The sequence below is a fragment of the Pelophylax lessonae genome (genome assembly GCF_965119305.1).
Source record: "Pelophylax lessonae genome assembly, chromosome: 2".
In the NCBI taxonomy this organism is placed as follows: Eukaryota; Metazoa; Chordata; class Amphibia; order Anura; family Ranidae; genus Pelophylax; species Pelophylax lessonae.
The window spans coordinates 672213734-672240190 of record NC_138769.1 but is presented as its reverse complement, the minus strand read 5'-3'; the positions used below and the strand labels follow the sequence as shown (position 1 = coordinate 672240190).

General features: G+C 40.7%; 1 protein-coding gene across 1 annotated transcript in view; it reads right to left on the bottom strand.

Moving 5' to 3' along the window:
* ANGPTL5 (angiopoietin like 5) overlaps window positions 1-25187 on the bottom strand; it is an 83482-nt gene extending 58295 nt beyond the window's left edge. The window contains exon 1 of the mRNA XM_082247840.1: window positions 24977-25187. Within this exon, the coding sequence (XP_082103966.1) occupies window positions 24977-25078 (102 nt within the window). The 5' untranslated portion in view covers window positions 25079-25187. The remainder of the gene's footprint in view (window positions 1-24976) is intronic.
* Between the last annotated feature and the right edge of the window lie 1270 nt (window positions 25188-26457).

Below are 26457 nucleotides of genomic sequence, written 5' to 3'. Positions count from 1 at the left end.
TGCTGTTTTTCTTTTTTTTTTTTGTTTATTTTCCTTGCACATGATTGGGTACTCTCTGCAAAGTAAAGCCTTACCTCATTTACTAAGCTCTGGAGCAACTGCACTTGCAGAGAGCAACTGCACTTTGCAAAGTGCACAGTCTATTTGCCTTTAGTAAATCAACCCCAATGTTTATATTGTGGGGGGGAAAGTACTGCGCTTCAGAGATCTAAAAGTGTATGATAAGCTAATATATTACATAAGTATTATTCATGCTGGGTTGTTATATTTACAAAAATAAGAGATGTTGGTGTATAGCATACAATAATGGAATTATCATATAAATAATAAATAATCAAATCTTCCACTTGAACTAATTGTACAAACGTGCATTCCTTATGTGCAAATATTTAAAGTGCTTCAAGGGAAACACTCTGTGGTGGGTATATAGAGATATAAAATGTATTTACTGTGCCGTAATCAAATAAGTGAAAAAAACTTTAAATAAAATTAGATGGTGTTATAAATCAATATATAAATCAATATATAAAGTGCAAATGCTTAAATAAGTGCCAGATGAATAAACAATAACTCCCATGTGAAATCCTAAATTATAAAAAAGTCACTAAAAATATATGCTGGATTGTCCAATATATAAGTGATAATCCTCTAAAAAATATATTGATTTATAACATCATCTAATTTTATTTTAAGTTTTTTTCACTTATTTGTTTACCGGCACAGTATATACATTTTATATCTCTATATACCCACCGCGGGGCGTCTCCCTTGAAGCACTTTAAATATTTGCACATAAGGAATGCACGTTTGTACAATTATTTAAAGTGGAAGATTTATGTGATTAATTTATTATTTATATGATAATTCCATTATTGTATGCTATACACAAATAACATCTCTTATTTTTGTATATATAACAACCCAGCATGAATAATAATTACTGTATTTTCTGGCGTATAAGACTACTTTTGAACCTCAAAAAAATCCCCCAAAAATGGGGGGTCGTCTTATACGCTGAGTATAATATCTCCAAGGTAACCTAAGTATAAGTATTACCGGTAGATGAAAATTAGGGGGGGGTCGTCTTATACGCCCAGTCGTCTTATACGCCGGAAAATACGGTATGTAATATATTAGCTTATCATACGCTTTTAGATCTCTGAAGCGCAGTACTTTCCCCCCCACAATATATTCTCTGGTTAACTGTACAAGGTAACAGATTTCTGTATTTGCTGCATCAGGGAGATATTTTAATTTTAATTTATATAAACCAATCCGTGATAGCGCAAGACTCATATCTATAAAAAATCCCAATGTTTAGTTTTATTATGTATTCAATAAAAATAATCCCAAAATGTAGTATAAATACAGCTGGTAGAAGTACCTTAACATGTCTTTCCATTCCTGTAGTGTAATCATTTAACCAAAATGACTCACATTTGAAAATCCGAGCAAGATAAACAAACAAATTTCCAAATGACAATCTGGTTTCCTCATCTATTTGGGAATCAATTTAACTTTTTGCTTCCAGAATTGAAACTATCCATCCCTATTTAAAAAAGTCTCAGTGCCGGGTCACACTTGTGCGATGCGGTAAGGCTGCGAATTCGCAGCCTGTTCCCGCATCGCAAATGCACATCTGGCAGTTCACACTGCCATATGCGATACGCTGGGGGTGTCAATGAAATGTTAACGACACCCCCAGTTTGATCGCAGTGCGATCTGACAGTTCGCACAGGATCGGATCGCACAAGTGTGAACCACTATGCGATCCGATCCTGATGCGGCTGAAAAAAAGGGTCATGTGTGACTTTTGTGTGGGTGCAGTGCGAATTTAGCCATACAAAGTGTATGGCTGAATTTGCATCCGCACATCCGATCGCATGTAATGAAGGAGCAGTGCGGTCCGATATTACATGCGATCGCCGCACACGCTATAGTGTGAACCGGCACTTACAAGACCTAGAGAAATGGTCTCTTTCACAATATTTATGCGTTGGGAGGTTATATTCCGTTAAGATGAATATACTCCCCAAGATCCTATAGTTGTTTAGAACTCTTTCAATAGGTATCCTAAATCTGACCTTCTTGCATCCAAAAGAAATTAGCAAAATGTATCTGGGGCAAAAAAAAAAGAACCCAGAATCAACAAGCACACACTCCATACACACAAAAAGGAAGACTGCTTGCCAGAACAAAATATTTACATGCGACGCAGTTATCATTATAATCTTTCACTCCCATACACTACAAACCCAAAATGAACTGTACTTGAATGGCACTTGTACAATCCAAAGCCAACTGAGCACCTAATGTGGCTTCCAGCTAGGTACAGGCCTGCAACAATGTGCCCCTCGCTTTTGTTTTCTCTCAGCCTCTGGGACTGCCTTTACACCATACACCTAAATCGGCATTTCATATGTTGATCCCATTTCTCCACAACCCCACTTTCACCCTGGGCCTTCAACCTACATATTTTGATTAGTGAATGGATCCTTATGAGGTTAGCTGTCTTATGCAACAATAAGGGAATCCTGTCAAGGTCAATCCTCCACGATAAATTCCACATGTCCAACAGACTTTTTTTGATATTACCAACTAGCTAATTATTGTACATGTTTGGGACATCATATACATTTTTAAATATAATGACACCTTTCTAGTGGGGGGGATTTACTAACACTGGAGTGTGCAAAATATGGTACAACTCTGCCCCAATCAGCTTCCAGGAAAAGCTTAATTGAACAAGCTGAATTTAGAAGTTGATTGGCTACCATGCACAGATGCACCAGATTTGGACCCTCCAGTTTTAGTAAAACCAACCCCAATATCTTTATAGGACTCCTGACAGGATGACATGTCGCATATCTACTATGTGGGCTATCCTATTTCCTTGTATGGAATCGATAGTAACTGGACCTGGAGAACGGCTTAGAACTATAAGATTGGCAGTCAATAACCTCTAGAGCAGGGATCCTCAAACTATGGCCCTCAAGCTGTTGCGGAACTACGCGTGCCATGAGGCATTGTAAAACTCTGACATTCACAGGCATGACAAGGCATGATGAGAACTGTAGTTCCTGAACAACTGAAGGGCCATAGTTTGAAGAACCCTGCTCTAGAGCATCCAAATCATAAAGTCAATACTTTTATAGAAGCAAATTACATGGTTCCACCTCACATAGCTTGCTATGTTCCTAGTGCTTCACCTAACTGCTCCCAGGGTTGAAGACTGTGGCGGGCACAGTATACTACATGTGGTGGACTTGCCTAAAATTCTAGAGAGTTTGGATTAGAATATAAAATGTAATATTTTCCCTCAAGAAAATCGGAGAAAATCCCTATCAGAAGCACTATTAACACGACCCGTTACGAAAATACCCAGACACCCTGCAGAATACTGATTGCGTTCATTATCATAGCAGCAAGTGCCCTATCTCTAGATCCTGGAAGACTTAGTCCATGCCTTATGAATCAGACAGAGCCAAACTTTCCTGGATAATGCATAAAAATTGTGAAGTCCATGTATAGATCCCGCACGTGAATAACGTCAACAGTGAATATAGGAAAGGTCCCTTTCCACCAGCATGCAGACACACTATGCAATCACCAGACTTAATTGACCCCTATTACAGGGAGTCAAATTACACATATGGGAAAATCTAAGATGTCATACATAAGGTCACAGGAATGAATTCAAACCTCCGCTGTCATCCTTTCAATACATACACATATATTTTATATATATATATATATATATATATACAGTATATATATATATATATATATATATATATATACAGTATATATATATATATATATATAGCGTATTCAAAGCTCCAGTGTTGCCATATAGAGAGGGAGAGGAAAGAACACTCTCATGGTGCAGTATTTCAAATCATTTATTTAAGAAAGAAGGTTGTATTGCACTTACATCAAGGAAGGCAGGGATCCGCAAGTATTGTATAGGAATCGTCGATTTGCGCTCCACCTGCATTTCAGCTGACCAGAAATGACAAATCTGAAACACCACCCAATGCCATTTTGTCAGCCTATGTCTGAGATCCTCAGTATACGCACTGAGGACGTTATTCACGTGTGGGATCTTTACATGGACTTTACAATTTTTTCTATTTTCTATCATTTAAATGAAGATGTATTTGTTTATTTACTATTGTTTGTTTACTATGGTGATATATATTTTATGACATAAGAGCGCAGTTTCTTTTCACGGTGTTTTTTACACTTTTCAACACGCAGCTCTTTATTGTAGTTTATTTATTTTTTTGGTTATTGATTTGCGTGGCTATTGAACCTATTGGTTCCTATATATTTTCGTTCCTGGATAATGATCAACTGAAAATTATCTGCTGTACTGAAGGATAAGAAACCTTCAGCAGTGTCTTGGATCTCTGGATACAATTAATCGTGAGAGCCTTGAGGTGTAGGTAGATGGCTCGGCAGAACAGAAATCCCCATACCTCTTTTTTTTTTTATCCCCTCTTTTTAATACAACCCCCTTTCCAAACCCTACCTTTTGTTTTACATTGATCAGTTGACTTACGTTAGTGTTCTTTAAAAATATTTGCATTCTCGTTCTTTATCAGATATGGCAAATCAAATGCCTGTTTTTTACTGTCTTCATAGAGCCTTTGTCAAGTTGCTTTGGGTTTGTGTCAATGACATCAATATTAGATGCTTTCAAGATCATTCAGGATTCACAGACAGGTGCACTGAGCTTCAGTTGACCTCTTTCTGATCTACAATTGACTGGTGAAAAGTGGGTTTTGCAAAGCCCAGATAATGTGAACAAAAGCTGGTCAACACAGGCCCTTGAGGAAATAAATGGTTATTAGTGAATCTTTTGCACATTTTTTTTTTACTTAGAGTTCCTGCCAGTAACAGCACTTTCTGATGCAGACTGCTGATTGCAAGGCAGGGGTTTAGTGTTCTCATCCAGCAGCCAGAAAAGCTGTCACTGGCAGGATCTCCATGTAAGAAACTGCAACAATCAAAAAAAAATGATTTTCCTAAACCACCTCCCTACCACTGTATTGGAAATGGCAGGGAGATGAACGTCTATTCCCGGGAGCGCCATTTATAAATGGCAAAAAAGCATATCAGAGATAGCCCTCTGGCAGCCAGTGAGCCCAATATTGTCTGTGTCCAATGATGGCTGGGTTCAGATATACAGTGTACAGAGCTGATCTGAGTGGCTTGGTACCATATGATCGCTGTAAATACAATTACAATGATCACAAATGTAAACTGTACTACTGTTTGCATCTAAAATACCATCTCTTCCTTTTACAATGGAGGAAGAAGATGGAGGTGGAAGAAGGATCATTTATTAGTTTCAGAGCAAAAACAAATTAGCAGATTCTGGGTAGGAGGGGGTCATTTACCCTTTCAGCTCCTCCTCCTTCCCTGTATATCAGGATCTCCATCCTGTCTCCAGTATCACCTAACCTCCCTTATATTCCACATCTAAACATTAACCCCTTCATCTCCATCCTCCCACTGTATGTGACCTGTACCTTACCCCATTAACTCCTCCTCACTCCCTCCCTTTGTATGAGCTATAAAGCTGCGATTTCATAGGTTACTATTACTAAGCTCCAAGTTTTATCCAACTCAATACCAGCATGTGTCTTCATTTCCAAAATATTGTGGCAGAAAATGAGATCAACTTGGGGTGTCTACTTTTCATAAAGAGGTGTTTGTACTATTCTGGCATTTTTATTTGCTATGCTTTATAAAGCAATGTAAACTGTTTTTTTGTTTTTTGTTTTTTTTTTTAATTATTGGTGTTTTTCCCTTTATATAGTAAAAATAAAAATCCTTAGTGAATATTAAATACCACCAAAAAAAGCTCTGTCCCAAAAATTGATATAAAATTAATTGGGTACACTATAGCATGACCAAGTAATTTTCATGCAAACTATCATCAGGTTGGTACCTAATATAGTGATGTCAAACATACTAAAAATAGGCTGAGGGTTTTCCTTTACTTTAACTTCTTCAAGGTTATTCACAAGCTTTTGGTGGCAGTAGCAACTATGAGTTTGTGCTTGTTTTCTTCAGCTGACTCCTGGGTGTAAAGTAAAAGGAAAAGGGATCCAGAGGGGTTACTTTTACAGTGCAGGAGGTGTAGTTCCCCCACCTCCATGATTATCAGGCTCTCTTGCTCTTCCCAGGAGCCCACGTCAAACAGTTTCAGGATGGTGAGCTGCAGGAGACTGAGGAACCGTTCCTCTATCTCCGCAGTGAATGAAGCTGGAAGAGCTCAGCTTTTAGCGCTTCCGGTTGCAGGGTTGCAATTCCAGCAAGCAGCAAATGAAGCAGGATCTGTGCTTGAGTAGCTACTGTGAAGGGCTGGGGAGAAAAATATACCCCTGATGTCCCCATTAAGAGAACTTGTCATCTGCTCAATTCTATCACATGGGGGCATGTTAACACCCTTGTGATAGCAATAAAGTTAAATGAAAAAATGTTATTATAATAATATAAAAAAAAAAGAAAAATTCCAAAAATCAAATGGAACTCCCTTTACCCTGCACACACCTGCAAATGCAAAGGTGGACACAAGGTGCGCACCTGTATGCAAACCATGATTGCACAACACATGTGGGAGCAATAAGTTTGGGGGGCAATAATTCATGGTTAACTCTAAACAGTTGAGCTGAAAAGCCTTTTAAAAAGTGTCACCTATGGATTTTTAGGTACCATGTTTTTTTTTTTTTTCAATTACACGGGCCCATACAATTTTAAGAATTGACTTGTTTGGTTTCTATTTACTCAACACAACCCCATCTTTCATATTTTAACAAAAATCTGAGCATTATATTGAGTGTGTTTACACTAAAATTCTTTTTTTTTTTTTACATTTTTTTCCTGAAAATGTGTTAAAAAAATGTTTAAAAAACAGTTGTGTGAATATTATATGACATAAAAACCACTATCTTTTCATTTTACAGGGCCTCTGCTTTCAGAAAAATATATAATGCTCTGGGGTTTTAAGTAATTTTACAGGAAAAAATGCTGATTTTTAAATGAGTACAAAAATGTTAAAAGTGCTTTAGAGGGGGACTGGATACAGTATCTTCTGCATATGTGTTTTTCCATCAGTTTAACTTGTCAAAGTTTGGGAAAGGTTGATTTTTGGGTGTAAACATACATTTGGGGGCTCTTTATGCTTGTCTATTTACCCTGCAGTTAAAATACATAAATATGCAGTTCAAGTAGAAATCATTTTTTTTCCATTTGGCTGATTGCTGCGTTTTTAATAGGAATTAAACTTACACAAATAGGTTTCAAAATGATAATTTCCTGTTCAGGACATTTCTTCCTGAGCATATACACACTGATCAATTATTTATCACAGATTCTATTTTAAAAATAAATAAATAATAAAAATAAAAAAAACAGTTTTGTAAGGGTCCATTCACACTAGCGCGACTTGTCAGGCGACTTGGTCGCCTGACAAGTCGATCGCTCGGTCGCTCGCCATTGAGTAGTACAGGACCCGTTCTAATAGGAGCGACACAAGTCGCTCCGACTTAGAAAAAGGGTCCTGTACTACTTTGGGGCGACCTGGAGGCGACTTGCATTGACTTCAATTATATGAAGTCCGTGCAAGACGCGCTTCACAGGTCGCCCCACAAAGTCGTGTCGCGCCAGTCTGAATGGGCGCTTAAACCTATTTATTGCACTAGGACCAATTGTTGCTCTTATTTTAATCAATAACAATCAATCACTTTATCAAAACAATAATGATTTTATCTAACCACCAGTTTAGTGCAATCCATATTTAAGGGTTCATTTACACCTGCTGTAAGGGGGGGTACAAACAGCCATTTGAGCTGCATTTTTATTGTTTCCAACAGCCCCCCTTTATGCTGCAAAGGCCGCCAGATGGGGGTGTACATATGCTACGGCCATGATGCTTTGTTGCCACTGCAAGAATTATACCCCTGTCACATTTGTTGGGCAGTACCCCTGCAGATCGAGACTACCATTCAAGTGAATGGGGCTGTGCCACAATGTAATTCACACGGTTGCGGTGTGCTGGTGCAGCATATACAGAGTTAAAACAGGCGGTTAGTAGGTGACATATCGCCTCATCACCGCCTATCAAATGCCTTTGAATAGCAATCGTGAATTGCTTTTCAGGAGAGTGGCAAAACATGAAGCACATCTAAACCTAGCCTAAAAGGTGTAATTCCTTTATAGAAATAGCTTTCAGTATTTAGTCACATTCAATTACACTTGTTCTGTAAAGTTGCAGATGTTTTTTAGCTTCTCCAAGACACTTCTTCAGTTCCAAGATGCTTGGAGAAGTGATGAAAGGTCTTCAGTATTACAGAAGTCCGGTTGAATGTGATTAACTACCACTTTTTTCAAAACGAAGTTAAGATCAGGAACATAGGGACATGACCTCGAATTAGCAGGAGGAAAGTCTTATTTTATCGCAAGAGTAGTTAAAAAAGAAGTATGGGAATGTTTTTTTATTATCATACTTGCCTAAGTGCAGCATCAGTCCGATGCCGGCTCTAAGACTGAGAACCAAGCGATCAAACATTGCTGATCGCTCAGTTCCCAGATCTCTCTAAGCAGAGAGGTGGCTCTCTGCTCTGCCCCCCCCTCGCTTACTGGAGCGCTGAGCTGTTGGGCGGGGGGGGCCGGCTCAGGCTCTCAGCGGCTCGTTGAGAGGCTGAGTCAGGTGCTGGTCCAGACACATGGGCAGATCCCGACCAGATCATCACAATCTTTCCTGAGCCTGCACTGGCTCTGTGACTTCAGCCCTCTGTCTGCTGAAAACGGGTTTGTTCTGCACTCCTGTGATCCACAGAGAAAAGTACAGCCAAATGAACTTTGGTTGTACTTCTCCTTTATTGCTTGGGGTACACTTCCAGCAGAGGTAGTAAGTCAGTCAACTGTAAGTGAATTCAGCCATGCTTGGGATAAACATAGAAAGACATATAATTAAAGACATATATATATATATATATATATATATATATATATATATATATATATATATATATATATATATATATATATATATATATATATATATATATATATACTATGTTTATATATATATATACTATGTATATATATATATATATATATATATAGAGAGAGAGAGAGAGAGAGAGAGAGATAGATATAATATTATTATTAATTTTCTATATCTTTTTTATAATAATAATAATAAAAAAAATAATATATATATATATATATATATATTAAAAAAATATGTTTTTAGTTATATGTCTGTCTATGTTTTTCCCAAGCATGGCTGAATTCACTTACTTTTGACTGACTTACTACTACTGAAACTGAGACTGCCCAATTTTTTATATTATATACATATATATATATATATATATATATATATATATATATACATAGTTGCCAACATTTAAAATAAATTTCCAGGGACACTTTGCAGCACAGCTATCAATTGCCACACCCATGTCCCTGAAGCTCCGCCCACTCTGCATAATTAATCTCGCCTATTTACCAGCTTATAGAGTCTACTCAATATAGAGAGAATTACAGGAAATTAAAAAGGGAATTTCAAACTTAAGGCCACAGTAGCAGAGTTGGAATAATTCTCCCATTCAGTTGCACTACTTCTGCGTAACATTTATGGGCAGCCCTATTAACAGGCGCTTCCAGGGACAAAATAAATGACCTGGGACAGGCTCCTATTTGCAGGGACTGTCCCAGGAAAAAAGGGACAGTTGGCAAGTATGTATATATAATGAAAAAAAAATGGGCAGTCTCAGTTACTAGCTACGCTTCCACCTAGATAAATGAGAACCTTCACTGACTTTCAAAGAAATGAATGTAATTTCAAGCAATTGTAACTACATGTACATGACCAGGGTGAGATCATAGTAGTCATCCCCAGATGATAAATAGGTCCGGGGTGAGGGATTCAGCCATTGCTGATTTTCTGGCAAGTCAGCATATATTTTTTTTTAACTAAACAAGAAATGTATAAAGATTCGGGAAATACACATCTTTTTCTTAAACAAATGCTCCTGCCTCCTATCATCACATTACTACACAGAAGTGGAAGCAGCTGTTGGTGAGAAGAAAAGGTTACACAAGGCTACTTCAAGCATGTTCTCCACCAACACAATACAAAGCCAGCCCACATGTCATGTATTCTAAAAACATTAACCAGCATCTCTGTACTGTTGAACCATATGTGAAAGGAGTGTTATTTTAATGTATGCATCTAGAGACCGATTTATAAAAATTGAAAAAAAAAAATAAAGAACAAAAGCAGACTTGTTACTCATAGCCAGATCATATTAAAATATTTTTTTTTCACAGGGAAAAAAATATGATGCATTTGGTAACTATGGGGAATTGCTTTACATTCCCTCTGAACCTTCCCCCAGGTTTTGTAAAAATGCTCCAGATACATTGTTGAGAAAGTGACGTAAACTTTCTAATGAATTCTATAAAGTCATTTACAGTAATTACAAAAAAGGATATTTTACATAAATCTAGTTAATATTTAAACTTTAGGCACTTGGTCCAGCTAAAAGACAGAGAACATAGGAATTATTTTCCTTTCTTTCAAAATTTTTATTGAGAAAAAGATTTGCATACAAAAGAAAACAGTGAACAGACACCAGGGCCAGTAGTGACGAATATCATAAAGTCAGGTCATACGTGCCACAATCAGGTAGACCCTGTATATAGCATAAGCCAGGGGAGTCAAACTCAATTTCATTGTGGGCCCCATCAGCATTATGGTTGCCCTCAAAGGGTCGGTTGAATCAGTAAGACTAGAGATCTATAGAACGCCATCCCTCTTTCATCAGATGTCAAGAGCCCCCCCCATTTGAAGTCAAAAGTCCCACACCCTCCCTTACATCACAGTGCACCCTCCCTTACCTTGTGCTGCTGCCAGGAAGAAGCTGGGAAGCAGACAGTACATGGTCTGGAATAGGACTGGAAGAGGTCTGGAGTCAGCTGCCAGAGTATACTGAATGATGAGACCAGGGGAGGCAAGGACAAGGGTATGCTGTGGCAGCACAGAGAGGTTCAGGATCTGTAGCAGTAATTCTACTCTCCTCTCAGCTGAGGGGCAAAGACAAACCTCTCTGTGGCTGCACGGAGAAGCGCAGGATCTGGCAGAGGAGTTCTGTCCTCCTCTCTGCTACCGATTGCTAAGACAAGGTGGGGGCAGAAACAAGGGGGTTGCCACAGCTGCAGGAGAGGTGTGAGGGCCACATGAAATGGCCACATGAAATGGCTAGATTCGGTCCTTGTGTTTGACACATGTGGCACAAGCAAACAAATAATAATGAAGTTGGGTTATTAATATAACAGTACATTCCACTAGGGAGACGAGTGGAGATAAAATTACAACCAATCACGTGCCTAGGGAATAGGCGATACGAAAACCAAAGATTCATAGAACACAAATACAGTAGTTGAAACAGCACCTGAGGCAGTCTAGTGTACATATATGATGTGGGTCAATGAGCTAGGCCAAAATTTAAGGGGGCTATCACGATGGCCCCTCAAAAACCAAGGGGCGAAAAATTGGCCCAATATGTAGGCAAGGACCGTAGTAGGTAAAACAAATTATAAGGGAAAGAAAGAGCAAGGAAAGAAAAAAAAAGTGGGGCGTAGGACTTATTTTCTAGTTGATGATCTAATGCAGAGGAATACAGTACTTACTCGGAGTCTGTTCCTCCCAAGTGCCAGAATGTAGGTGGGCACTCCTACGTCATCAGCCCTGGCCACTGGTTCTGCATTGTACGTGATAAATTCAGCAAAGAGATAGCAAGACTAGTCAGAGAGAGGAAAGCTTTTGGGGGCCAGCCTTCACAACTGGATTTGTGGAGGAAGACTGCAGGACCATGGAATAAAGTATTTTGTTAAAGTAAGTATGCTGTTAGATCTCCTAGATAAACAAGTATTATATTCTTTAACACCTGGGACGGCAATGTTAATTATTACATTTTTTCATTACAGGTATATAGTGCCAACAATTTACACAGTGCTTTACATATACACTCACCAACCACTTTATTAGGTACTTCAATTGCTTGGTAACACAAATTGCTAATCAGACAATCACATGGCAGTAACTCAATGCATTTAGGCATCTAGACACGGTAAAGATAACTTGCTGAACTTCAAACCGAGCATCAGAATGGGGAAGAGAGGGAATTTAAGGGACTTTGAACGTGGTATAGTTGTTGGTGCCAGACGGGCTGGTCTGAGTATTTAAAAAACTGCTGATCTACTGGGATTTTCTTTTCCAAAGAGTTTTGAGAGTATAAAGGTCATATAAAACATATGGAACAAATAGTAACAAGAGCACAATCTGGCATCATAGCAATACAATAGGATAGCGGGTATCAAAATCATTGCCCAGAAATAAATCAGGTGTTTTCTTGGGTGAGTCCACAGAATGTATTATAATGAACAGGTATCAGCACCTCGTCCGTAGAATACTTTGCTTCCAGTGATCCCTACATGCAGCACAACTGAGACAGGGCCTTTTCCTCAGAGCCACCTTGGTGGCTCTGAGGAAGAGGCTAAGCCTCGAAACGCGTCAGCCGTCATCTCAACAGGACTATGGACAAATAAATGGACTATTCCTGGCACTCAAGCGATTGAGTTTGATATAATTATTTTTAACTTCTGTTGTGAGTAGCCATTTTTATGATTTATTAATAAAGCCATATTATTGAGGATAATGCGCTAGGTCGGTGCCCTTCTTTGTTTTCTGTTGTTTGTAGTACTGTTGGACTACCCCAGTCCTTTAGGGCAGCAAGACTCTAGCCATCCGAGACGCCATATGTGAGTCCCCTGGGAAGTGTGTTCGGGGGAGCTTGGATTCGAAGCGCAGGAGAAAGGTGGCATCACCATATCGTTTTGGAGCAGCTGAGACAGGGGCAGAGTGTGGGAGGGGTGCGAGGAGTATGAGGGTGACTATACTAGAGAGAAAAGGAAGAAGGCCCTGTAGCGGGTAACTAAATAGCGCAAGGTCTACTGGGATTTTCATGCACAACCGCCTCTAGGGTTTACAGAGAATGGTCCAAAAAAGAGAAAATATCCAGTGATCGTCAGTTGTGTGGATGAAAATGCCTTGTTGATGTCAGAGGAGAATGGGCAGACTGGTTTGAGATGATAGAAAGGCAACAGTAACTCAAATAAACAACTCATTACAACTAAGGTATGCAGAATACCATTTCTGAACCCCTAACACATTGAACCTTCAAGCAGATGAGTTACAGCAGCAGAAGACCACACCGGGTGTCACTCCTGTCAGCTAAGAACAGGAAACTGAGGCTACAATTCATACAAGCTCACCAAAATTGGTCAATAGAAGACTAGAAAAATGTTGCTTGGTCTGATGATTCCCGATTTCATCTGCCACATTCAGATATTAGGGTTAGAATTAGGCGTAAATAACATGAAAGCATGGATCCATCCTGCCTTGTATCAACGATTCATGCTAGTGATGGTGGTGTAATGGTATAGGGTTATTTTATTGGAACACTTTGGGCCCCTTAGTACCAATTGAGCATCGTTTAAACTCCACGCCTTACCTGAGTATTGTTGCGGACCATGTCCTTCCCATTGTGACTACAGTGTACCCATCTTCTGATGGCTCCTTCCAGCAGGGAAAATGCACCATGTCACAAAGATTAAATCATCTCACCACTGGTTTCTTGAACATGACAATGAGTTCACTGTACTCCACTGGCCTCCACAGTCACTAGATCTCAATCCAATAGAGCACCTTTGGGATGTGGTAGAAGGGGAGACTTAGAGGAATGTTTCCAAAACCTTGTTGAATCCATGTCACGAAGAATTAAAGCAGTTCTGAAGGCAAAAGGGGGTCCAACCACCATGGTCGACCAAAAGAAGTTGAGTGCACATGCTCAGCGTCATATCCAGTGGTTGTCTCTGGGAAATAGACGTATGAGTGGTGCCAGCATTGCTGCAGAGGTTGAAGGGGTGGGGGGGTCAGCCTGTCAGTGCTCAGACCATACGCCGCACACTGCATCAATTTGGTCTGCATGGCTGTCATCAACAGTGGTGCCAGGGGGTTTTACACATATGCCCAATGGCTTAATTCACTGGGAGTGTGTAAAATCCCCTGGCACCACTGTTGTACTATGTAGGACAGTGGCAGTGTCTTTGCAGCATAAAGGGGAGTGGTTTGGTGGTGGTAAACGTGGCTCAGCCATGCATTTTTACTGCCCTGAAAACATAAATGAAAACAAGGCCTAAAAGAAAGCATCTCACTTACTGTGTATAAACCTGACAAGCCAAGTGTTGTCTGTCATATGGAAACAATCCATTAGCAGTGTAGCCAACAGATCACTTTCATACACACCCGTTATTGACGCCCACCCCCCCCCCCCCCACACACACACACACACTCACACCTCAGCTATGTTTCCTGGGCTCCATGCACCCATTGGCAGACGCAGACCTGGGACTGCCATGGCAGGTACCAACAGATGGAAGGAAGGGAGATCAGCGAACTTTCAGCGTGCATTCAATAGTGTCAGTAGTGTGAACATACAAACAGATTATGGCAGCTTGATTCTTCTATTAAGCTTTTGCATCAGGTTTCTCAAACCTTTGGATGCCTGCGCGTTATATGATAATGACTAAGCCCCTCCCCTTCATGACATTGTCAAAAAGGGGCGGAGCATGGGTGATCTTAAAATTACGCCCCCGCCCCCCCCTGAAAAAAGTTCTGCGGATGCCCATGGGCCCAATTTGGACATTGTCACTTAGGGGTGTATTCATTTTGTTGCCAGCAGTTTAGAAATTAATGACTGTGTGTTGAGTTATTTTGAGGGGACAGCAAATATACCCTGTTATACAAGCTGTACACTCACTACTTTACATTGTAGCAAAGTGTCATTTCTTCAGTGTTGTCACATGAAAAGATATAATAAAATATTTACAAAAATGTGAGGGGTGTACTCACTTTTGTTAGATACTGTATATCATGTATTTACATCACAAAATATCTTCCTGTATGTGTTTTATTTATTAATTTTAGGCAAAAGCATGTTCTTTATCTACTTTACATTACAGTGATTGAAAACAAAGGATGCATGCCTCTTGAAATTAAATTAGAAACAAAACTAGAAGCAAAAACACATGTTGTCAGAAAGTCAAAGCTGATGCAATAGGAAAAACAGCAGCCATAAAATGTTAAGCTAAAATTACAACAAAACATGTACATTCTTTACTTCTTAAAACTTCAGGGATTTAAACTCTAGTATTGCAATAGTACCTTGCTACCTTCTTAAACCATAAAGAAAAAATCCATATACTACAAAAACAAAATATCTGTAGCGTATACCATTGTATGTACACTATCCCTGGAGATGTAATGATAGATGAATAGACAGATAATCAGACCTATGTCAATAGTGACATGGTGGGAGTTAGTATCTGAAATGTCTGTGGCTCTGCATCATGTCACATATTACATGAGAGCTATAAAAAAGAGAAGATTTAACCACTTAAGCCCCGGAAGATTTTACCCCCTTCCTGACCAGGGGTTTTTTTGCGATTTTTTCACTGCGTGACTTTAACGGACAATTGCGCGGTCGTGCGACGCTGTACCTAAACAAATTTGACGTCCTTTTTTTCCCAAAAACAGAGCTTTCTTTTGGTGGTATTTGATCACCTGTGCGATTTTTTGATCATGCGCTATAAACAAAAAAAGAGCGTAAATTTTGCAAAAATAACAATATTTTTCACATTTTTTTATATGAAATTCCCCAAAAAAAATGTAAAAATCTAAATTTTTTAACATTTTTGGCCAATTTGTTTTATGCTACATTTGTTTGGTAAAAAAAAAAATCGCAAAAAGCGTATTTTGATTGTTTTGCGCAAAAGTTATCGTGTTTACGAACTAAGGGAAAGATTTTTGTCATTTTTGGTGGGTTTTTTTTTAACGAGTAATGGCGGCGATCTGCGATTTTTTTTTTGCGGGACTGCGACATTGCGGCGGACAGATCGGACCCTTGACTGACATTTTTGACACTTTTGGGGTTACCAGTGACATTACTGCAGTAATCAGTGCTATACATATGCACTGTTACTGTAAAAATGACACTGGCAGGGAAGGGGTTAACTGTATTGGAGAGGGAGGGGTTAAGTGTGTCCTAGGGGCGTGTTTCTAACTGTGATGGGACACGGCTACCAGTGTAAAAACAGAGATCAACGGTCCTACATAGTAGAACCGTCTGATCTCCATTTTTACACAGGGGAGAATGACAGGCGGCTTGTTTACATTATCCCACAATCACTAGAAACCGTAGCAGATCCAGAAGTCGATACAATAAAAACAGAAAATCAAGCCGACATAGGGGACAATCATCTGGTAGCGAATCTGATAGCACAGAAAAGTCGGTGACTTTTTTAGTCCCGGGCTCAGACTTAACAGCAGGGGAAATACACACCCAACACACGGAACCACCGGGGGGGTCGCAGAGAGGCAGGGGACACTCCAAAAACAAGGACGGGGATACTCAAAACAACTTAGGTCCCCAAAGAGAAACCAGATCCAACACCCTGAGGAAACACCGCTAGAGACTATATCTAGTGACCTCAGAGTGGTGAATCTCTCCACATTCAATCTACAGGAGAGACATATTAAATTACTCAGCAAGGGACTCTCCTTTGCACCCACCTCCTCCATGACCGAGTTTGACGTCTATAAGGACATCTGCCTATTCTTGAGAAAGGTACTTTTCAAGATGTGGCATAACAGGGAAGATAGTTGTCCTACCCAAAGTATCCCCCCCTCAGAGGAGGACTCTGAGTTATTTGAAATCCTGGCCTCCCTCCTCCTGGAAAGCAATGAAATGGAAGTTGATGACAGATTAGAGGAGCCCATACGCAGGGATGCTAACCTTCAGATTAGGTCCAAAAAGATGCCCTCCCTTTCCAAGCATAAAAATATAAAGATATTTTTGGAATTGGTCCAACAGGACCTTACCAAAATAAAATGGACAAGGGAGGGACAAGATAACCTCTCCAAGGCCGAAAGGATAGCCCTTAAGGAATTGAAAGAAGCCACTGGTGTGGTTATCAAGGGCAGCGACAAGGGAGGCAATGTGGTCCTCATGAGTGAAGAAATGTATACTAGTGAGGTATTCAGACAACTTAGTGACACTAACACATATTTAAAGCTCCAGGGGAATCCCTTTCCCTCCCTTGTCGCTGCCCTCAATCAAAAAATCTCCTTAGCCAGGGAGGCAGAACTAATCTCTAAGAGAGAGGCGGACCACCTAACCATAAAAAGTTATAATATCCCAACTTTTTATATCATCCCTAAACTGCACAAATCCCTGAATAACCCCCCAGGAAGACCCATCGTCTCAGCGATAGGGGGACCACTTGAAAAGATGGGTCAATTCATCGATATACTGATCAAGGAGATGGTGACTAGCCTGCCCTCCTATGTACAGGACACCAGGGATGTCCTCCAAAAACTATCGCAAACTCCCACCATGCATGACATCATTTTGGTTGGGATCGATGTAGAAAGTCTGTATACTTCCATCCCACATCAGTGGGGTTTACAGGCAGTCACTCATTTCCTTGACCAACATCACCCACACCTGGGGGCGCACAATGAATTTGTCGTCGAGCTCCTTGAATTCTTACTCCAACATAACTATTTTCAATTTTTACAAAATTACTATCAACAAATTAGAGGTACATCCATGGGGGCACCGTGGGCTCCGGCCTACGCGTGTCTCCATTTGGGCCTCTGGGAGGAGCAGGTGGTCTATCCATCCCCGATGTACCTCAGCCACTCACGTATGTGGCTGAGGTACATCGACGATGTCCTGCTCCTCTGGGGCGGTACCCAGTGCGAATTGGAGGAATTCATGTATGAACTCAACGACAACAACCGCAATATTAAACTTACATTCAATGCCTCTTCCAGTCATCTCCCCTTTTTAGACCTGCTCATATCCAATGAAAGTGGTAGGCTTAAAACAACTACATACCGTAAGGAGACTGCAGCCAACACACTCCTGGCAGCTAGCAGCCACCACCCGAGATCCCTGGTTCAGAGCATCCCAGTGGGTCAATTTCTCCGTCATAAAAGGAATTGCTCTGAACCAGAGGATTACCAGGTGGAGGCCAGACAGCTCCATAAGAGATTTCATGAAAGGGGCTACACACACCAGACCATCAAACGTGCCCGCAAAAAAGTGGCCTTGAGACCCAGGACAACTCTCCTGGGCAATGGTGATAATTTAACCCCTAAAAAAACTTTGAAAGAGACAACTTATCCCCGTATTATTACACCTTTCGGCACACAATGGGAACAGGTCAGGTCAGTGTTAAATAAACATTGGCCAGTCCTCACAATTTCCCCTTCAATAGAACGCATTGTTGGATCACGCCCCCTACTTACAGCCAAACGGGCACCGAGCCTTAGGGACAATCTCTGTCATTCAGAGTTTACACGCTCACGAGGAGAAGACAATTGGCTTACCTCGTTGCCTAGATTAAAAGGCATGTTCCCATGCGGGAGGTGTACAATCTGCAAATCGGTTTTGAAATGTAAAACCTTCTCAAGTTGTGATGGACGGAGGGAGTTTACCATAAACAGCTTTATCAATTGCCAAACAGAGCGCGTTATTTACGAACTTATCTGCCCCTGTAAGAAATCTTACATCGGTAAGACAAAACGTCAGCTCAAAGTGCGGATTCTGGAACACATCTCCGACATCAGGAAAAAAGTGGACAACAGAACCGTGCCCCTCCATTTCTTGGAATATCACGGGGCTGACCCGGAGGGCTTGAGGGTTAGCGGGATCTATGCACTTAAATTGCCAGCTAGAAGGGGGGACTTTGACAATGTCCTCCTTCAAAAAGAAAAGATGTGGATATACATGATGGGGTCTCGGGTACCCCATGGTTTAAATGTTGAATTCAACCTCCAGCCTTTTCTTAATGTATGAATAGATCCCCCTGACCATCATCCTCCTGATGCCCGGGATCTGAGGGGCACGGTTCTGCTCCCACTTTGCCAACTCTCTATAACTCCTCCCTTTCTTATTTAGCCATTCAGTATTTATATCTGCTATGTAATGTACATTTTCTGTATTCCAGGACAGTGTAAGAAGCAGTCTCTATCAGCAATAGGTCACTAGTTTTATGACCTACTTCCAGCCTGTTCAATTTTCGGTACCATTCACCTTTTATAGGGTATTGGTTATCTTCCCCTCTTTCCCTATAGGTTCCCACGGTGGTGTGCAATTACATAGACTAATTAGTTTTATCTGTGATGTCACATTCATTGTACAATGTGTTTGTATTATGCAGTATTTTTATTCTCATATGTATTTCTGTTCGTTTACAAAATGAACGCCGACATTTCCTGTGGTGCCACCCCGCATGATTGACCTAATCACTTTACTCCAAGATACGGGTGCCTTCTATCCATTGGAGAAATAATCTCTATTGATTTCCCATGAATGGGTTAAATGCTGTAATGGTAGTGATATGGTTAATTTGTTGTAGCCAATTAGGTCCATCATAAAGGCGGGCACCCTGGATTACACCACCAGCTCTGAAGAAACCGACAGCCCGTCGGTGAAACGCGTCAGCGTTGGCGTTGTGGCATTCCTCACATGCTGTCCCCCTGTGCAGTATAGCCCCCACGGCTTGCCATCTCGTTGGTCACTGTCAGCGGCTGTTCCCCTTACCTGGCACCCGGCGGATCGATCCTACTGGAAGTGACGCTGTTCACTCACACCAGGAAGTAACCGAATCCTCCATGCCGTGGTAGCCGACAACCGGGTCGAACGCCGCTCGGAAACAGACAGCGGGTCGGACCGCACAGTTCAGCGGGACTGAGACGGAGCTCTATACCTCCTTGGATCCCACTTGGAGCCCAGCTGGATCACATATCCTTACTACATCTGCAGGTAAAACTTGCATTTACACTTATACCTGTGGAGCTATTCCCCTGCTGGCTGGACCCCAATTTACCGTATGAGGACATTCCCACTTCACCGGCATATCCAGCAGCCAAAACCGGGGGCGTTACTGGACTCCAGCGACCGATTAGCACAAACTTTCTACCATTCACCCCCTTCTTTTTTGAAGTTGGAGCTCACAGCCCCCACACATCTCCGTTTTGAGAGGACTGCACAATCTTCCGTGCCCCGTGTATATACCCACATGGATGTGCTGTGAGTTTCACCCAGTAACAGTGGGTCATTTACTTTCATTAATTTCCATCTAAGTACGTTTTCCATTGTGCTATTGGATGCATCCATAGGTCATTACATACCACCTGGCAACCGTACCGAGCTCATTGTTCGATACATGTCTGGTGGTATGTGAGGTCACGTATGAGTTATATATACTAGTATCGGGTTTTCTTGTCTTTATTCACCCTTGAGTGTATTAGCCAGTCCAGATATATTACTAGATCATCCTCATCCGGTATTGACCGGCTCCAGTCTCTACTGTTACATGTGTCTTATGCCACTTTTTATTATATGTTTTTTAACAATGTCCAAACAGTGTATCTCTCCAATGCCTTGTATTTAATCTTTTTTTCTCATTTTTTATTGGCACAAGTGCCTAAATAAAATTTACCGTTTTGCACTAATTTCCTTGCTCGAGTATCCTTAGTTGGCTTTCCGTGGGAGTGCTCCATGTTGGATCACTACCACAATTTTTGTTTTTGCATTATTGTATATACCAACGGTTACTCTATGCTTTTTCTCTAGTCCTAGCTGTGTTACCATACACAATTGGGTGACTAGGCATATTATATGTTCCAGTACTTTTGAGGCCCACTACGGATTACCATATATCCTGTTTTGTTTGGCTTGTTTACATTAGCCGCCTGCCTTTCTCCCTCTCCACTGACGATCGCCGAGTGACCGGCGGACATCGGGTCCGCCTGTCACACGCACGGACTTCCTAGGGAACGAGCCGACGTGGGCGAGCGCCTCAGCGGGCGCGCGCTCGCCCGCTATCGGCTCACAAGCCGGTGACAGGCTAGTGACGTACCGGTACGTCACTTTGCCTGGCCGGGGCTGACCGCCGCAGTATATGTACTTGCGGCGGTCGGCAAGTAGTTAAAGTATATCTAAAGCCAAGCCATTTTTTTTTTTTTTTTCATTTTGGTTGGAGTAGGAAATAGTTTTGTTTCCAATTATGGAGATTTCCCTTTACCTCCTGTTCTGTACATGCAAATGGAAGCGATAGTAAATCTCTTGAAAGTGCGGAAATCCCCTCTTGGACAGCTGTCACTGGAAAAGGTATTCCCATTGAAAAAAATCCCCTCTACTTAAAAATGTGGGTTTTCCTGCTGTGACAGTGGACAGAAGCAAAAAATAGAGAGAGTGTCACAGTTTCCTGCCTTAGAGATGAGCTTTTACTGTGTTGCAGTAGTAAAACGTCCATTGTTCCTCAGTGATGTGTCTTGTTCTATGTCACTGCACACTGTAACTTTAGTAGATATTGCATAAGGAGGGACGTGCTGAGCTTGTGCCCTCTCCACCAGTCCAGCGTACCTCTGTTACCTCTCACCCAGTAACAGAGTGGGGTCCTGCTGAGCACATAGTACAAAACGTCATGCGTGCTCCTTAACTCCTCCCGTACCTTATGACAAGGCCATAGATCTCCATAAAAAGGGCAGAGTTCCGGTTCCTATTGGATATCGACCGCTAGGGAGGGAGCCAGCATATCAACCCCCTCATTTAACCAGGTACCTTGCCTAACTTGGTTGCTTGGTGTCTTAAACATGTGCTAAGTTACTCTTAGCAACTACACTCCTTATTTGTCTTGCCACATTAACTCTTTTGTAGTGGTGTTACTTCATACCCCTTTTGTGCCTTACAGACCCTGCTTCTTTTGATATGCCAGAACCCACATGCACCCCTTTGAATAACTTCAGACCAGATTTAGAACAGCTAATGTAACTTTACTGGAGATACTTCAACATTACAGTACAATATTAACAATGTCCAATGCCTAAACCTAACTACAGTTGTGTGCCTGCCCAGGTATACCACCATGAGGGGATAGTCCATGCTGGTACTCTCCATATTTCGGATGTTTTTCGAAAACCATGATGCCATCAGTGGACTGCAAGGTGCAGCAGTACTAGTACCATGAGCCAAGAGCAGAAACAGAACCTACCTACAGCCCTGGACCTCAGCCTTCCCCCTGAGTAGGGTCCTTCCTAATCTCAGAAGACCTAAGCATGGAAGCCACAAGGTCACCATAACAACCAACTTCATATTTCTCTTAGGAACAGATAGTACATATTAGGTATAGTTATTTTTAGAAGTAATTCCTCTGACAGGTTCACATTTAGACAAACTAAATTTTAGACCAAACATTTCTAAAAGAGAAGTAATGTGTCTGTACTGAAGTCTGGTTTGTAGACTTAATAATGTTCAAATGTTCCATCCTCTGAGTTAATGGAATTGCAGGACAATCAAAACAACACGCCATGCAGTCTGTCAAATATATTAACTGGCACTTCTGCAACTGTCTTTACACGCCTTGCTTTATAGGTATATAAACTTTCCAGCTTCAAATTTTTCTTTACTGGCCAATAGAAACCAAACATTCACACATTCAGGCTGTGTCATTATTCAGTACCACTTTACATGTGACTGAAGGGCAGTGTGATTTAGACATTTACTTAGAATTTTTCCTGTATGTAATGAAAGGAGAAATGGGCAAAAATAATAAAAAAAAAACAGACCAAAGGACGATCAAGTCCAGTGCTTATCAAATTCTAAGTCAGCATAAGGATTTTGCAACATAATGTATGTTTTTCTATTTTATAACAATTATTTAAGAGAACATTGGAAAAATGTGGTAAAAAGGTTTTTGGCTTGGAAAAAACGGTATTTTGAGTTAGCCTGTCTCAAATCTAAACCTAAGACTCACCATACAGTAGTAGAATTTTGTTAAAAATCTTGTTTGATTTTCTATTGATTAGTTAGGTCAAATAGATGAAATATAGGAAAAAGTGACCGCACTCCGAAAGTTCAAATCAAAAAAGGAGTGATTTATTCTTCATCAAATAACATCAAAAAATCAAACTGTGAGACATGGGACAAAAGAGGTCAAATAGATGCTCGATTTCAAGCGCAGTTATAAGAAAAGGATAGAAAACTTCTCGAAGAATACATTTCTAACAGTGAATGTGTTTTTTCCTTTAGTAAATTATATTCATTCCAAAACTTAATTTTAAAAGTAAATAAAATGTTTATTCACTTTCAAATGACAAGTCATCAAATGCACTGCAAGATTTTGTGCATTCATATGAACATTCATTCAAAAATCTACTAGTGTATGGCCAACTTAGGGATTTCCAAATGTGCAGAATACATCTAGCAGATTTAACAAGACAAGGTCTACTGACTTGCATCCAATGCCCTCTTCAAGCTCACTGATATGCAGGGCATTCTCATGGCTTTAAGGTGACCTGTCATTTCATAAAACATATAGGCTTCCACAACTGACCTACACTCTCGGATTCTACCACCTCAACATAATCAGATGAATACACTTCCCTCGCTCTATTCTTCAGGTATTTTCTCTTCCCTACATTTCCCATGGGTTAAAATACCTATACTGGTTTCTTGTTAAGATCTAGATTCTTGACCTTCACCCATTGGGCCAAAGACCTTCTGTTGCATGATCTCACTAGTATGCCATGAGTCCTTGAAAACTAAAGTTCCACTAATATTGCTGGACTGTATAGTTTCAAAGTATTGCTACCATTCCTTACAGTGGCCAAGTTCAATAGCTACTGTTACAACCGATTTACCTTATTTCTTCAAGGTTGACAATTAGTTGACCGCATGTTGGGCCCTCTTTCCTGCCAGTGTTATGTGTATCACCACTATTCCATAGATGAAGTTTAAGCAATCATGATGCACCAAGCTGCTTTCTATTAGGCTGTGGAACCAGTTTTCCTCTCTAGTTTGGTTGTCTTGCCTCTGTCCTATGGGTCCTGACACTTTTCCTTATGGGGAGCTCTTCAAGATTGACATCACCCTATTTCCAACCATTACACTCCTGAAGAACTGGATATTCACCAGGAAACACATTGAGAGTACCAATCTATCCTTCACCATATATTAGCTTCAATTCTGGACTATTATTGTCTTATGTTAAGATATCTTGTATAGCAATATCATTATTATTTATTTTTATTATTATATTCAGGATTTATATAGCGCCAACAGATTACGTAGCACAATAGTTATGTAGATGTTGGACAAGATGATTTTTATGTATGGGTTTTCTGTTACCTGGGTGTATTGAAAGTTTTTGAACTTCTCCATGTTTATTTTAAATCATTGCACTAAATAAAAAATTTATAAAATGTTTTTGTAAAGTGGGCACCCTAAAAGTCTGCATATTTCTATTTATCTAGCTTGATATCCGATGCGTTATCATGATTGAAGCCAATTTATATGTAGCATTCCTGCTCAGTGGCTCAGAAAGTACTGAAAGCATTGGAGCAATTTGACAGCCAGGCGATTTTAGTTTCAATAGAGATCAGCAATAGCGTACTTCTCACTGCACATGAGCCCAAGTGAGGTTCCAGCTCAACTCCATTCTTAACAGTTCAATGATTCTGTGACTATCAGAATTTTAGTTCAGCAGGATCCATGGATGTACACAAGATCGACACAGTGAAATAACGCATTTCAAATAGTGTCCTTTATAAGGCATGAAAATGTGCAAGATGATCCATATAGCAAGTAATTCCCAATTTATCTTTTAATTGCTGTAAACTGGTTGCTTCAGGTCACTGCACCAAGCTAATTTGTTCTACCGGATTAAAAAAATACTTTATGCACTTAAAAAATGTAAGCCACATGTTGTTATCATAGGGATAATATCATGGAAAATATGTAAGTAATAAAAAGCTTACCTTTACAGAGTGGAGGGAATAGTTACTACTGGTCAATGTACTTTCTCCTCTGTAGAAAACAATGTGGCAGAAAATCAATACAGCTGTAGAAAACTGCTTCATCTTTAATATGAAGAAATGCAAACCCTTCAAGATAAGCCGTCAGATCGTCTTCTGAAAACACTGCAGACCGCAAATGCTGGAGCTGAGACTGCTGGAAGTTTAGTTGTACACTCAGAGCCAGCACCACTGCCTGGATCTCATCATGAGAAGTGACTGTCTCATTTCAGAAGCCTGCACCCTCTTTGAAATCTTAAATGGATCCACCTGCTATTAATTAGTATGGTGTAGTAAAAGAAATTGTCAGCTATTATAAACTTGTGAGGATTGTTATTACCTCATTATATTATTTTACATATTCCTGGCTTGGCCAGGATTTCTAATGCCCTGTACATTTCTAATGCCTCGGACGACAAAACTCGCTTTCGACCTGATCGCACGATAATCTGATCGTTAGTACACAGCTTTTGACAGCCAATCACAACAGTTGGTCCAACAAAATCCGAAGGGACAAACAGGAAAACTTCTGTCGTACGACAGCCTCACGAACGACAATCGTTTCATCAGTACACTATGCGTCCGCTAAAAATCAATCGACAGAGACCGCGCATGCTCAGAAACACTAAAATAGCCCCGAAAAAGCCTGGCTGCCATTGTTTTTGTTTTGCACCATCTGATACATAGCTAGGCAACCAGGAAGCTTTTCTAGAATCGTATGACAAAAATCATACGGTTTGTACGCATTGTTGAATTCGATGTTAGTATCATGCAACAAAATGCGAACGATAAGTCGTCCAATTATCTGAACATGTGTAAGGGGCATTCGTTTGTGCAGAGTAAAGGATCAGCCCACCCAAAACTGACTGCATTGGTTACCGGTTGAACTCGTCAGGTTAGATCCACTACTGGCCTCTTCCTATCTATCCAGGGCTTTATTATGAAAGATCTTTTTGTTGGAGGTCCAGTCTTCACCTGCTCAGTGGGGCTAAAGCTGAATTTAAAAATTCACCAAAACCATATAATATGAGGTCAAACCTAAACACTTGCAATTTGTATGCAATCAGGCAGGCCCTTGCACTACATACAGTAGTTGTAGCGCTACCCCCGCAGGAGCCGTTTAATCTGTTGCCGACCACCGGCCGCCTTTTTACTGCAGCAGGGTGGCTCTCCTGCATGAACCAACGTAGACCTACGTCGGTCGCGCACAGGCAGCTAGGGGGCGAGCGCGCTCCGCCGGCGGCGCGCTCCTGCCCCCCACTCAGCAGTGGGGAAGCCGATGCATGGGTCAGGCAGGCTTCGATTGCCACCTGACACCCGCGATCATTCCCCGCTGAGAGAGAAGAAGGGTCAGCTGTTGTAAACACAGCTGACCGTTCTTCACCGTGGAATGATCATAGAGCTCATGTGATCCTTCTATATAGGTTCACAGGTCACTATAATCC